This window comes from Pinus tabuliformis, chromosome 4_2, assembly GCF_031772625.1.
Source record: "Pinus tabuliformis cultivar Carrire ecotype Pingquan chromosome 4_2, CPIR1, whole genome shotgun sequence".
Taxonomy (NCBI): domain Eukaryota; kingdom Viridiplantae; phylum Streptophyta; class Pinopsida; order Pinales; family Pinaceae; genus Pinus; species Pinus tabuliformis.
Window position 1 is genome coordinate 1,153,135,359 of NC_142304.1, and position 16,108 is coordinate 1,153,151,466.

The window sequence follows — 16,108 nt, forward strand, 5'->3', positions numbered from 1 at the left end:
TCTTCAGTTCTTTTGCTGACATCCTAAATGTGGAACCACTGGATGTAGTCATGATATTGTTTGTACAATCCCTCGATGGAGAGGCTAGAAAGTGGTTCAAAGGCCTACCAAATGCCTCCATACGATCTCCGCTTGGCACGTATGATGCCTCATTGGAAAGATGTCTCCGAGTACTACATGATTTGCAGTAGGCCCTTGCTTACGGCCACAGGCTTGCTGTTGACCTCAAAAAAACGCTGTTTAGGGGGTCAAAACAACTCCGAAAAGTTAGGACTCGAAAAACTGCTAAAAATAGTAAATGCTGTTATAATCAAGGAAACAAAAAAAACCGACTGAAGCTCTAGGTGGAATAGGCGGGTGGCCACCAATATCCACCTGGATCATGTAGAGCCCTTTGGAAGTCACCACAAATTTGTCTTCAAGCCTAGGAATGTTTTGCTAAACTCCATTCTTTATTATTGATTGATATTCTTCGTTCATAACATTTTTCCATTCTTGATGTTTGACAACATCTTCAAAGGTGGATGTATAGTTCTGCTTCAATTAACTTTGTCATATAGGCTAGATACCTTGAATATCTTTTAGGCTTCTTACTTTCCCTGAACGTACCTTTGGCTTTCCATGTCCTTCCGCATCTAGAAGAGTAGACTTCAACCAATTAGGTCTCTTTCTATTTTCAGGGATGATGATTTGCTGCACAGGTTCAATGGGACCTTCTTCTTCATGATTTGAATCCTCTTCCTCTCTAAGACATTCTTCAAATATTGGAAATTCTTCATCATCAAAGTCAATCGGGAGATCCTTAGATTTCTTGAATGCAATACTTTCATCAAAGATCACATCTCGACTTACTTCAATTCGGTGCCCTTCTTTTATGTAGATCCTATATGCCTTTGAAGTGTTACTATAGCCAACAAATATACCTTTCATGCTTGTAGGATCCAACTTCTTTCTTTTATCTTTCAGAATGTGAATGTAGACAACACAATCAAATATTCAGAGATGGTATACTCACAGTTTCTTTCTCAGTAAATGCTTCTTCAGGAGTCATGTTGTCTAGAGATTTGTGAGGACTTCGATTTTGAATGTAGACAACAGTTTGGTTGCTTCAACCCACATAAATTAAGGCAAGTCTTGTAATATGGCTCTAACACTTTTTTCAATCGAGCGATTCTTTCGTTCTACTACTCGATTTTGCTCTGTATTATATGGAAATATCAACTCCCTTTCCAGCCTCCTTACATAAAGCTATGATCTCCTTTGAAGTGTATTCCCCTCCATTTTTAGATATTAGTACCTTTATTCTTCTTTTTGTAAGATTTTCTACTCCTGCTTTGAATTCTTGAAATTTTTTGAATACTTCATCTTTGGACTAAAGCAAATAGATCCAAGTTTTCCTCGAGTAGTCATCAATGAAAGTTACATAGTATAGATGACTTGCGAGAGACTTTGTAGACATAGGACCATAGACATCAGAGTGAATGAGGTCCAAAATTTCTTTTGATCTTGAAGCACTGCTTCCAAATGGTTTCTTAGCATTTTTACCTAATGCACATCCCTTGCGCACTCCTTCATGATCTTCCTTAAGTTCAGGGATGCCATTTAACATTGAATTTAGAGTTGGTAAGATTTTGTAGTGAAGGTGTCCAAACCTTCTATGCCAAAGTTCACATGGACTTACTTCAATGTGAACCAAAGCTTGAGAGAGAGGTGTCAACAACTTTTAGAGTCTTCCTTCATGAATCACGATGAATTTTGCATTGATGATGCTTGAGCCTTTATCCCACACCACAATTGTTTCATCTATAAAAGCAACTCTATCTCCCTTATCTTCTAGGCATGAAATAAAAAGTAAATTCCTTTGCAAACCTGGTATGAATAGAATGTTGTTGAGATGTATGTTTCCTCCATTCTCCAGCTCCAATGAGGTTGATCCAATTCTTGTTACAGGATAGCTCTTCTTTTCACCAAGTTGAAAAGAGTAGCAATATTTTCTTCTTGATAGGGTCTTTAGTTGTTTGTGCTCACCCATCATATGTTTGCATGCTCCACTGTCAATTACCTATATCTTTTCATCTTCAAACGTATCTGTAAGTGTTGAGAATAACCCTTTGTCCTTTGTAGAAGTCTTGGTCATGCAATTCTTGATAGATAATAGGAGATTCCAAAATGCTTTCATGCCTTGCTTGAGATGACTTACCACCATAGAAAACTGCTTCAATGACTTTTTCAAATATGTAGTGATCTTCATGATGCCCTTAGTCAACCTTGGCTCTGATACCATGTTGAGAAATATAAAGGGCTGCAATTAGGATGGTTTCTCTTAAACTTGATAACTACTTGTGATGTGTTCTTACATGTTCTTGATTATTAGTTTCTTCTCTTATTATTATGTTGTTCTTATCATCAAACAACTACCAAAGCAAGATCAACAGTACACAAGAACACAAGATGTAGGCTGCAATCCTGGCCAAAACCTCTCCACTTGAGAGGAAAACCTACAAATCTCTTCTCTTCTTATAGGTTCTTCAAATGATGAATTCCAAGACCTCTAGACCAAGACCAATACACTTCCAAGACCAAGCCAAACCTTCTTGATGATGTGCTTCTTCTATCCAAGTCAAAGTTAGTCAAATCTCTTCTAGCTGCACAATTTCGAGCCCCAGCTATAGAATTTCGACCTCCACTGCAGGTCTGAAATTTTCGGCTCCTGCAACAGTCGCTGCTTTCACACGTGTGAGCTATTTTAGGGCTTCCAAGGCTTCCTTTGACCCTCGCTTGGGTTGCTTCTCCTTCTAGGGTTTGTAGGTGACCTAAGAGTCCTTCGACCTTCTTTCTGCAACTTTCACAACTTCGACCTTGCTGCTACAAAATCCTAGCCATTGTTTCGCACGAGAGAGAGAGAGAGAGAACCCGAGAATTCGACTTTCGTCCTTCTATCCTTCTTCGCTTGCCTTTCTTTTGCTTCTCCTTCGCTTGGATGATGAGAAGCGAGTGAGTGTCCATAGGAGGTCGAGTTCTCTCCTATATATAGGCTTCCAAAACGACATGCCCTAATGAGTCCGAATTCTTAGCTGCCACACCGACTTGGTCTTGGAGGGTATTTTGACACTTTTAAATACAAAAATAATTCTTTTGACATGTTACATTGTGCCCAATGGAGTCTTCTTCATATGACAATGACTCTATTGACATCTTGACGCTAGTACAAACCCTAGAAGCAATCAATGTGTACTTGACCTCTGAATAAAAAGACCTTGCGCATGAAACCCATGCTACAAAAATAACAATAATAATTTTTCTTTCTTTTTACAATATACAAGATTCAAGAATACATTTCACATTTATGAAGACCAAACTTAGTTACACATTTCAACATGTACATGACAATTTCTTGATGATAACAGTACCCTAAGGACATTGTGTGGCTTGATGTTATGATAGTACTTGATTGACATAACATAATGATACTTTGCAAAGTTGGGTTTGGCAATATTGTATGGTAGTCAATTGATGTGGTAGCTAGGGTTTGATATGTAGTTTGTGCAATGGCTTGATTTGGCATTGAGATTGAGCAGAGGTAGGATTGTATTTGAGGTACGATTGTGCAATGGTTAGATCGAGGAAAATTGAGTAGTGAGGCTATTAGGATTTGACAATGATATACATACCAAGCAGAGCAATAGAACCTTCATTACAATTTCTTTATATTGATTCTGAGCACAAGGGGATCTAGTCTAAAAATTGTGAAACGTGGTCTGCCCATTGATCAAGCTGTTTGGGTGGTGCAAGGAAGGTGATTGGAGTTAGCTTCAGGTTGGAGCCTGAGAACACTTAAGGGTGAGAGTGTGGTGTTAGGGCAAATGAGAGCCTGCATAGGGCATAGGAGCGTCTGTCTAGTAGCAGTTGGTAAACATGGTGTTGGAGCATCCGTTGGGTTGGAGCCCTAAGTCCAGGGTGTTGGAGTGTCCTTCCGGTTGCAACAATAAATAGGGCGTAGGAGCATCCTATCGGTTGGAGCCTCCTTCAATTGGAGTTGAAAACTTGATGTAATTATTTTTGAAAGACAAATATTAAGAAGAGTTCTGTGGATTTTGACCCGAAGGGGGTTTTCCTCGTAAAACTCTGTGTCTACTGTCTTTATTACTGCGCATTGTTGAATGGTGTTTTTTACTGTTTTGTTGATGAAATGTTAAAGATAATTAATGCTTTGAAAGATTAAAAATACTGATTGTAAGAAGTATTGATTCATACCCCTCTCAGTATTTCCAACAAACCCAATTTGAAAAAAATTCCCTAACTGCCAATCCGATCTAGACACGCAATTTGGCAATTTAACTCGAAGGCTTGTTACTTATAGCCATATCATTTCTTATATGGAGTCATACTTTGAAATGCACACGTGGGAATCCGGTTGATGTTTTGAGATGCACAAACAACTGCTTCCCCTATAATTTTGTCAACATTTGCTTGCCTTGAAACATACATCAAGCCATTTCTAGAATAACTTTATTCCTCTGGACAACTGCTTTGTCTTCTTGCTAAAGGGTCCCATGCCAATAGATCCCATGATCTTTGAGAAGTGTTTGGATTCTGGAAAATAGTGTTGGTGTAAACTTGATCAGTTTTAAGGCACTTGATCTTTGTCTCAACTCAATTGTCAACTAATAGTTTGAAATCCTTGAATTTTTAAAAACATCATCCTTGGATTGAACAATCTATATCCAAGTAAGTTGAGAAAAAACATTCATTAAAGTAGGGAAGTATTTAGCTTCCCAAAGAAATTGAGTGGTCATAGACTTGCAAATTTCGCTGTGAATCACAACAAGAGGTTGAGAAACATGTCTCGCTGCAAGAAAGGACTCTTGATGATGTTCCTCCAACATACATCTTTCATGGACACCACTAGGTGATTTAATCTATGGAAGGTCATGAATCATGTGTAAACCAATTATATGTGGCAAGGAATTAATGTCTGTATGAACCCAAACTTTTATAGCCTACTTCTAACATCGACGTTAGCCACCATAGCAACAAATGTTGTGCGTTGACGGATAACTAGGTTTTTGTGTTGAAAGAGGACGAGGTTTCTCCAACTTCTACACATGGTCAAATTCATTACAATATCCGGAGGTGGCCACCTTTTTTTCCATAGAAAATAACTCGAAAATTTTATTAATAGAAATGAAAATTACACTTTGTAATCACAACAAGTGTGTATGCCGTAAAGCTATGAATGAGCATCCTTGTTTGATACAAGACATCTTTCACTGGAGAAGCATAGAATGAAACCCTTATATCAAAAACCTTGGCCCTATGCTAAATAAACCAAGGCATGCATGCCTGTCCGACATAAAAACTGGCACTCAGGCCATAGGCTGTTGGAAAACAAAGACAAAAAATAAGGTGCGTAGGGCTCCCAAGTCCCATAAGGGATTGAAAAAGAAAAGAAAATATACAGTTAGGCAACAAGAAGTGTGATTGTAAAGAAACAAAAATAGGGCTTGAAACCCACACCAAGAGGTCGTGATAACCTCAAAAAGCATGCCATGAACCCAACAGGAGCCCATGTAGAGGCTATGCAAGAAGATGCCATAGAGAGAAAAATTGGTGCAAGTTTTTTTTTTTTTTTTTTTTTTTTTTTTTTTTTAATTTTGTGGGTATTTGCGTATATGTAAATGTAAGTAGGTGATTTTTATTGGTGAAATCTGAAAAATGGTGAGTTGCATTTCCTCGGACGGTGTGCCTAAATAGGCCTTGACTAGTCACCAGGGTTTGATTGGGCATGCCTGTTGATGTTTCATTACATAACTAATTTCTATTAATGTTAATTAATTAATTATTATTTTATTATTATTATATTATTATTTTATGAATTATTTATTCATAACATTGCCACTCCCTTTAAAGATGCTTTGTTCTCAAAGCATAACATGAAGGGATTTCTCTAGTTGAAGACATAGCTAAGGAATGACATCTTTACCCTGACCTTATTTGTGCGGGTAAAGTCCTCATGTGTATTTGCACCTTCTTTGAAGCTGGAAGCATTAACAGGTTTAATGTTCTTTCTACTTGGAGACTGGTTTCTCTGCTCCCTAAGGTGTGGTGGAATGTATTTTCAATGACTTGTTGTTTTTGACTTTTTGAAGACTTGCTTTCTTCATCCTGATTTTGTTGGACACATGAGATTGTAGCTAATGATGGGTTCCTCAGGATCTGAATCTTCATTGTGTGTGACAACGGTTTCTTCAACAGGTTCTTGTATTTCAACTTGCTTCCCATCTACTATTTTATAGTAGCGTAAGGATGTGTCTTCACATTTATGTCATGGCGCCCAATTTTCTCAACACTTGCGACAATTATTTTTCGTTTTTATCATTTTTTCTGACTCATTACTAGAAATGTCTGATTATTTCTCGACTTCATAAGTATACAATTTCTTGTTAAGGTATCTGTGTCCAAATGTCCATTTGTCTCCACAATACCTACATTTGTTTGACTTCCTTTTACCTGAGTATTGTTGTTGGTCTTCATCTTCCTTGAATGATGACATTTTGAACTTACATTTTTGTTCAATAATTTTCCCTGCATGTCTAGCTTCTTCAATAGTTTTGGGCTTGTATAACTTCAATTCTGCATGGATATATTCCTTAAGTCCACATCTATACATTTTTAGCAGTTCATTAGAAAATCCTCTTTGTCTTACAACTAATACTTCCAATTCGTGGGCGTATTTGCTTACAGACCCTTTTTGCTTGAGATGAACAGGTTTTTTTGTAAATATCATCTTTTACTGTCCTGAAATCTTTTTAGTAGGGCATCCGCAAATTTTTCCAAAGGAATGAACGTGCTTCACATTTGTTGGACCACCATAGGAACCAATCATATGCTTCAGCTTCCAAGTTGTTGTATGCGGTCATGATCTTTTCTTACTTACCTATTGGCGGGTTTGATTAAAAAATGGCCTCCATTTTATTAACCCACACAATAGCGCCTATATGATCTTTACCATTGTACTAAGTAATTCTCTTTTAATTCGTCAGTAGTCTTTTTCTGGGAATTTTGTATAGTACTCACTTCCTGAGAAGTGTATATGTGACATTTGTGGAATTTCATGATTTGGAAAATCTTCGCCTTCTGGAGTCTTGGGACTTTGTGTTGGTTCTTGAGTAATTAAAGGATTAAAAATTGGATTAAATCCTCCCATTAACTGGGTTTGTATGCCTAGCAACATTCTCTCAATGTTATTTACTTTTTTAATATCGTTTGCCATTCCTTCTTGAGTCGCAAGTAGCCTATTTTGACCCTCTCCTAATTCTTCCTGTTTCTTTTCGACATTATCAAGGCGTCGTCATACTTTATCGAGTTCCTCTTGAATTTTTTTTGGTTTGGCATCGTCATTACTACACTCCATTTTGTTTCTTTTTTTCTTAATGGAACCAATTTTTATAAATTTATTATTATTATTATTTTTTATATTTTTAAATAATAACGTTTTTTTTTCTAAATATTTTTTTAATTAAAATTAATTTAATTATATAATTCCAATATATATATTATGTATAATTATATAAGATTTATATAGTTAAATTTGATATATATGTAAACCTTATGATTATATTGATAATCAAAGGTCACTTTCAAACGATGCAGCGAAATGAACATTGAAAGGTTGTCCGAATTTGACCAAAGAAAACGACGGGGTTCAAAGTTTGAGCTGCTGTGTCGGGCGTTGACTGGGAGTAGGCAACAATTGTCGGATGAGAGTGGACCGCATGGATAGGAAATGATACAGACGGTAGTTGAGGTCAGAGAATGGCAGAAGATATACGAACAAGATGATATGATTGGTGTGTTTGGTTGAGACAATGACGAAGGGTACATGGTTAAGAGGTGAGTTGCTGATGTTGTGGGCGACACGGTGGATCAGAGTGAGAAGTGGCAAAGGAACAATGGTCATCGAGGGTCGATCACGATGATGGGAAATTGGCAACGACTAGGGTGGTGGGCAGCAATAGTGTTTTGAGGCGGAAGGAGACGACAAACGACACAGAACAGGGTACGAGCAATGATTGTGTGTGGGTAGATAGGGAGCTAAAGTCTGAGATGCATTCGGTTAGTAGGGAAGGGGTGGTTAGCAGGGAATTGCTGCGAGGGACAATGATTGAATACATGAGAAAGGGACAACGAACAAAAACACAAGCGGAATGGGCGCAACAACTTAGGTTGAGAAGATTGATGGCTCTGATACCACTGTAGGGAGAAAAAGTGGCACAAGAATTTTTATTATGTATTCTTGTAAATGTAAGTGTAAGTAAGTAATTTTTATTGATAAAATCTGAAAAATGGTGAGTTACATTTCCTCAGATGGTGTGCCTAAATAGGCCTTGACTGGCCACGAGGGTTTGAATGGTCATGCTTGTTGATCTTTCATTACATAACTGTTAAAATTGGCAACTAGGGACCTATTCCACCATAGGACAACTCATATGATGGAAATGATTATTGCATTGGATTCCTTTTTCTTAGAGGTACAATTTTGATATAAAGATCATCTCATTCTGACAAGCAGAAATGGAATTATCAATTTATTTCTCTTATGGACAAATTGTCAAGGTCGACCACAGTGAAATGTAGGTTCATGAAGCCCAATAGATGGGACGAATTGTAGAAATAGAGGTGACCTTTTCCTCATTTGGACTCATCCCATCACAACATCTTCTCTCTCTTGATTGGTTCATACAACTTGGAGGTCTCTCTCTTGATTGGTTCATACAACTTGGAGGTCTCTCTCTCTCTCTTCTTCGCACGCGTGGCAGGAGGCCGAGTTTTTATGGGTAAAAGGGTCGAAGTTTTCAGGGCGTTGACCAGAGTTGACTTCGGGTGATTTGACCAGTGTTGACCTCAGTTTTTGGGCCAGAAGTTCATTTTTTCTACTCCGCATTTATTGGCACAGAAATCGAGAAGTTTGGGATAGGTTGACCAGCTTTGACTTCAGGTTGACTTCAGATTGGCCTGCTGAAAATTATAGCTGTGTTTCTCTTTCCTTTGACTGGGTTTGACCGACTTGTTTTGGGCTGATTTTGACTCCCCTGGAAGGCCGAATTGGATTGCTGTTACCGAGCTGATTGGAGGACATTTTGGGGCATCTTTGACCTCCGTTGACTTTCTGGTTAGGGCTGCATTGACTGCTTATTTCTCCGCTGATTTGGCAGATCTGTTTTGGGCTTACATTTATGATATTTGTAGTCACACTGTCTCTGCTGAACTACTGAAGAATAATAAGAAGATTTGATCAAAGGGTCTCCCTACATTGGGGTTTGTCCCTGGCATCCGCCACATCCTGTGTCCTCTTGTCTTGGTTTGTTTTCTGCATATGACTTTATGTTCTATCTGTATTTACTATTTACTATCAATGTTTATAAGTTAATGTGATTGCCACTAGATATAATTGGAATTTGTCATTGGGCTACTAAAGGAACATTGAAGTAAATTGTCTAAAATTAACAATAACTAATTTCTATTAATGTTAATTAATTAATTAATTAATTATTATATTATTATTATTGTTATATTATTTTTTATGAATTATTTATTCATAACAGAGGCGTGATAAGGCATGAAAAGTGATGGCTGCTATCTCAGCAAACCACAACGCTTGTACAAGGGAACAACAAATCGTTGATACCTCCCCAAACCACAGTGCTGGTACAAGGGAACAACAAATCGTTTTTCCCTAGTTTCAATGTCTGCAAACACAGGTGTTGCTGCAAGGGAACAACCAATCTTTTTTCTAGTTCCAACTTCTGCAAACACAGGGGTTGGTGCAAGGGAGCAGCAAGTCGTTTTTTCCAGCCACGCAATATGTAAAAACAGATCCCTTTGTATCTCCCCAACCAAGGATCTTTTTGGAAAGTGGGTTACCAAATACACCCTGCTCTGCACAAAACCCAGATGCTAGAATTTTGAATTTCGTCTTCCTTTGATTAGAAATTGACCCGCAAATTTGATGACAGTTTTCCCTTACGAATTTTCTTTCTTCTGTTGGCTTGATACAGAGTGCTCTGTATTCTCGAATCTGTAATGTAAATGACTCTTTCCAATACACAATCTTGGATGCAAAAGCACTGGATTAGAAGATTAACTAAAATGTGATTCTCCAGGTTCTCATTTAAATGTAAATAACAGAGAAAATACAGTGCATGAATTCCTCATTCAACACAACAATTTAAAGACCAAATCAATTTCAATCTCCAGATATTAATATTATGGTTCACAAACCTCACAAGTGCATATGCAAATAATTGTCTCACACACACTTACAAATTTGATTTAGTGATAAAAAGACCACTGGTCTAAGAGATGTTGTTCAGTTAACTTCAATCCCACGCAGGAAAAAAAAAACAGCATACCACAATATGCCTATTCCATGTGTAGGCGATCAAACAAGGAGGTAGAGGCATGAAATAGAGCTTGTGAAGCTCCATCCCTCATAAACTCCACCAACCGAGCCTGGAGACATTGTGAAAACAACATAACCAGCACGCACACCTGCAAGGGAGGAAAACACAATGGGGTAGTAGAAGAGGGATGATACAGGGGTGGAGCAGCTAGGGTTAGGTAGGCGCCTTTGTCCCTCTCAAACTTTATTGGTTGGTTTGGAGGTGACCACCTTAAAACCATAATTAATTTCTTTAATTACCTATCGATTTGTGCAAAATTCCATATTTTCAGTGGCTAAAGTGATGTGGTAAATAGAGAAAAGATTGGCCCCTACTCTTGGAACATGAAGGACTTCCCTAAATTTGGTGGCGTCAATGAGAACATCATCACATCCTGAAAGAGGCAGAGTTGAGTTATTACTAATAATCACTTTCTCATCAGTATGCTGATGTTGATAATCATAGTGAAGACGTTGGTGTTTTGTCATAGCTTTGTGGCTCTAGAGTTATCGATCCATTCTTGTCAAGTGGAGGAGGATGAATATGCAGTGTGCATAGGCAGATGTGCAATGTAAGATGGATCCATTACGTGCTACACGAACTTTTTAAGATCTGAAAAATAAATTAAGGTTTATACTTCTAGAACTCCTAGAAAATAACCCTAAAAATTGATAATCCAACAAAACCTCAATTCTACACCACACGATATGGTTCCATTAGCCAATAAATTTTGGATCATCCAAGAGAATTGAGAGGGTAAGATTCACATTCTGCATTTTTACAATGTTGGAATTTTCAAATAAAAGCAGACAACCAATTGTAACCAAAAACAAACCAATATTCCACATTAATTTTGATACACAAGAATTGTGCAAGTAGACATAGAAATTAGAGTCAAAGATATAAGGTACATCTAGGCATAAAATACTTTGTAAGAGATGAAGAAGGCCACATGATGAGATAATACAATTAAGAGATTGAGTTGTGTATTTATGCACAACTCAAGTGAGGTGTTCCTTTATGAAGGGGTTATGGGCCAACAAAACAAGGGCACACATCCTAAGAGGGTTATTGAGCCTACATTTCAAATTTGACTACCTAATAGTACAATAAAGGAATAAAGAATATGTCCTCAGTCATAGTTAGAAGTAATAATGAGACATAAGCTGTGGTCTTATGTATAGATTATACTAATAATTCCAGCAAAGTGTTTGAATTTGTTTTTACATACCTTCAAACTAGCACACAAATCCAGTGTCACATTTGCTCCAAACCTTTCGATAATTATGTATAACCCTGGTGTACTTTCTTTATCCATTGAAATCAACCCACAAACAGCTCCAAATTAGTGCGAGTCTCACTCTTAATCAACTATCCTTGCTACAGTGAAGAAACTGTAAATGCTCTTGAATATTCAATGGGAAGAATGTGATCCAGGAGAGGGGGGTGATGGTTTTTAAATAATGTAGGATTAAGGTGTAAAAACCCTATTGAACTTCTATTTGTGGTTTTATTTTTTATTTTTTAGTTACTCTTTGTGGGGGTTGTGGGTCTACTTTGTGCTTGATCTGGTTGGTTGGACTGGTTCGTAACCAGACAGGCCAAAACCAGTTTTCCTGGTCTAGATAGGAAAACTTCCAAACTGGTTGGTTCAGGCTGGAAATGGTCAGTTGTTAAAATTGGCAACCAGGGCAAAACTTCATGTGGGTCATCTTATTCATGGCTAATAATATTTTTATTAAATTCCTCTCATCGAGAGGTGTAGGATTGATATAAAGATCATCCAATTCCGATAAGTATTCATGGAGATATGAATTTATTTTTATTATGGAATTATTATCAAGCTGACCTACAACTCATGTAGGCTCAGAAGCCCAACAGTCGCATCTATTCACCCACCAACGTTGTATATAAATATAAGAGAACTTTTCCTCATTTGGACTCACTCATCTCATCACATCTCTCTCTCTCTACTGCGCAAATATGAGTCTCTTCTCTACTGCGCTGAAATGGGTCTCTCTCTCTCACACATGTGAAGCCGGAAGCTGTTGAATTTGAAGCTGCAACTGCAGAAGTAAAGATTGACTTGCGTGGCCTAGAAGATCTCCTCTTTGGAACTGCGCTGTAGGTTCATCTGAACCTCCTTTGAAAGCCGCAATTTTTGGTGGTGGAATGAAGTCAATCCGACGAACGGTTTGCAAGATATCGACTGCCCTAGTTTGAAGTCGGAAAATACTGAAACTGAAGCTGCGACTGCAGAAGTAAAGATTGACTTGCGTGGCCTAGAAGATCTCCTTTTTGGAACTGCACTATAGGTTCATCTGAACCTCCTTTGAAAGCCACAACTTTTGGTGGTGGAATGAAGTCAATCCGACGAACGGTTTGCAAGATATCGACTGCCCTAGTTTGAAGCCGGAAACTGCTGAAACTGAAGCTGCAACTGCAGAAGTAAAGATTGACTTGCGTGGCCTAGAAGATCTCCTCATCTGAACTGTGCTGTAGGTTCATCTGAACCTCCTCTGGAAGCTGAAACTTTTGGTGGTGGAATGAAGTCAATCCGACTGTCAGTTTGTGAGATATGGTCTGCCCTAGTTTGATAATGAAGCCGCTAATGCTGATGCTACTGATCTAGGGTTTGCTACTGCTGATATGAATCAGATTTATTGTATTATTTCTTTCTGCTGAATTATTGAAGATAAAAGAAGATTTGATCAAAGGGTTTCCCCACACATTGTGGGGTTTGTCCCTGGCTAGCTGCCACATCTTGTGTCTCTTGTCTTGGCTTGTTTTCTGTCGATCGTTTAATGTTCTATCTGCACTTTACTTTATGTACATGTGATTGCTAATTGGTGGAATATAATAAGAAAAAGAAGTACACTGTTATAAGCATAGAACATACCATAACTTAACATCAGTCCTGATAACCTTGCACATATTGGAAATAAGTGGCTAAAATATGTTGGTTAGTGGACTGGTTTAACTTTTAATAATGTTAAAATCTACTGTTGTTAGCAACTTGTCATTTTCCATCTAGATTTAGCTTCTAGAGCCACTTCAGTTTATATTTATTATAAATTTACAATCTCTTTTGGTTATTATGTATTTATTCTTCGTCTCTTCCCCAAATGTTTCTTTAGTTATGTCCTCTGTCTAAATTTTCCCACCTAGATCAATATTATGCCATTGAAACATTCAAGTTCACATGTTTTGGATGCAACTCTGCTTTTAATTTCACTCTATTTTTTTCTCCATATTTTAACCACTTAGTGTTTATTTTGTTGAACATGATATTTTTTAATGCAAAATAATACTGGGGATACTAAGCTGTTTTAATCAGCAATATAAAATTGGGAGTGCTTGTTTACACATGTGCATCATACAACATTTTCCAATTAGTACTTTATTTTATTTTATTTCATACCAATTGGAACATTACTGTGAGAAGCTAATTCATTGTGAGATTCAGGTTAGGCGCAACTTTGATCAAGCCAAAACCATATTGAAAGCTATGACCAAGGTATTTATTTGTAGAAGCTGCGTCTATCTTAGGGGTTTTAAGTACATAATTTCTCTGGCTTATCTTTTTGCTATTTGTCATTTATCTCAAATTAGTTTCATAATTCTAATGCTATGTTATGATAAAGCTTGAGAATTCTATGTGATGATTGCACTTATTCTTTCTACAGAGGGAAGAGAAAAAACGGGAACTCATGGAGTGTGAAATAAGCTTGCAAAGAGCCCAGATTAAATGCAAGGTACGCATGTACTTCTTTAAGACTAGCGTATCTTTCGGTTATGTTAATTTCAAAATGATATTGTTTCCAGGAAAATTGGTTTTGATAGCCGTGGATAATCTTTACACATTTTCAGACCTGTTTTATTTTATCTATGAGTATGTCATATTGATGTATTTCTTCTGTTAGTTGTTTAACTGAGACAATTAATCTTTTGAATAATGACAAACGAGTTGTTGATCTAAGAAATGTATAGATATGGTATTGTTAGTCAGCATTGACTAGCTTGATCTTTCTTTATGTGCTTGGGCATGAAACATTTGTAGAAATTTTCTTTGTCTGAATTATTAGGATAGTTGGAGTTGTAAAAGAAAAGACCTTTGAACTTTTTTTTAAGGAAGTATGTCATAAAAGGCCACTGTTGGATTTTATTCTAAATGTGATTCGTTGCTTGAAGTTTATATGGAAAATGCAGTCAATAAAATCCCCAGCAGGGCTGTGTCAAGCTCTGGCCTTGGTATGGCTATGGTCTACCTCAGCATTGAAGGAATCAAGTGTTAATTGAAAAAATACTGAACAAAGTGAAAGGACAAATTCCATCGAACTGTAGCCATGCTGGGATGATGGGGCACAAGGCCATAAATAGCCGCTTAGGCTTACAATCAGACATCTGTTTTGATTTTTTGGAAAATGTAACTAGTTTCAGTCTTCATAATTACATTTGTACTTATGACATTGTATATTTTTATAAAAAGAAGAAAGTGAATTATTATTTTAAGCATGGGTTTCATGCTCAAGTTGATTTGTCACTAGGTCAAGCATGTTCTTCATGCTTCTAGGGTTTGTCAAGTCAAAAAGAATACTTGTCATAAGTGTAGATGTCAAGTCCCATTTGGACTTTGAAAAGAAAGTAAAAAGAGAATTTTATTTTGAGTGACAATTTCAAATTTGTCCCTACAAGCCCATGTCAACCCTACCAGCAGTAGTCGGCCTAGGAGAGGCCTTTTCGACCCATTGAAAAGGTTATATATAGAAGGAACTTCGACTCATTTGAAGATCATCCAAGGAAGTTCAATCTCTTAAGCAAGGAGCAAAAGATCAGCGAAAAAATCAAGAGAAGAAGAAAAATCAGAAAACTGAAGTCAAGAGAGAGAGAATCTGCCCTAGAAAACCTCACATGTGCGAAAATTTCAGAGCTGCAGGAAGGCCAAAAATTGCAGGAGGCTGAAATTTTGTTGCAGTGGCCGAAGTATGATGTTTGACCAGTTTTGGCAGGGTTTGACTATCGTTGACTAGAGGAGACTTTGACTTGTTGAAAAGGCTGGAAGGAGGGCTGACTTGGGACTTGTGAGTGGACTTGGTCTTGAAATTTGGGTTTTGGATTTCTCCTTTGATCTGATTCTATAAGAAGAGGAGATTCTTTCCGGGTTTTCCCCTCGGAGGAGTTTTGCCCTGGCTTGGAGCCTATATTATGTGTCCATTGTCTTTTATGATTTTCATGGTTTATGGTCTTGATAATTGTATGATGAATAGAATCTAACTAAGAATAATAAGAAGCTAACATAAATTCACAAGCTTTTATCAAGGATAAGGAAAATTGTTTTAATTGCTGCCCTACTTGATTCTCCAACATGATTGATTGCCAAAATCTCTAATAATACTTGAACAACCAGAAGCATCGATATAACATATGACCAGTTAGATGCTGTGATCTTTAAGCAGGTCATTCATAACCTCAACATGAGCAATGCAGTCATGTGATATAGCTGTTCAACTAGATTAGAGAGGCTAAAGTTTAAACATAAAACCATTTTAGTGATATATTGCATGAGGATCATATTTTTTGTATGGAAACAAGCCAAAAACAACTTTTTAGCTAAATACATTAACAAACATTTTAATGAACAATTTGCTTGTTATGAACAAAGTTCA

At 37.2% G+C, this 16,108-nt stretch overlaps 1 protein-coding gene across 5 annotated transcripts in view; it reads left to right on the forward strand.

Moving 5' to 3' along the window:
- The window catches only part of LOC149173760 (uncharacterized), a 186,295-nt gene that overhangs the window by 135,643 nt on the left and 34,544 nt on the right, over positions 1 to 16,108 (forward strand). For all 5 annotated transcript variants that reach the window (XM_089424724.1, XM_089424726.1, XM_089424723.1 and 2 more), the window contains 2 exons: positions 13,909 to 13,959; positions 14,129 to 14,197. In XM_089424724.1, coding sequence (XP_089280850.1) covers positions 13,909 to 13,959; positions 14,129 to 14,197 — 120 coding nt within the window. The remainder of the gene's footprint in view (positions 1 to 13,908; positions 13,960 to 14,128; positions 14,198 to 16,108) is intronic.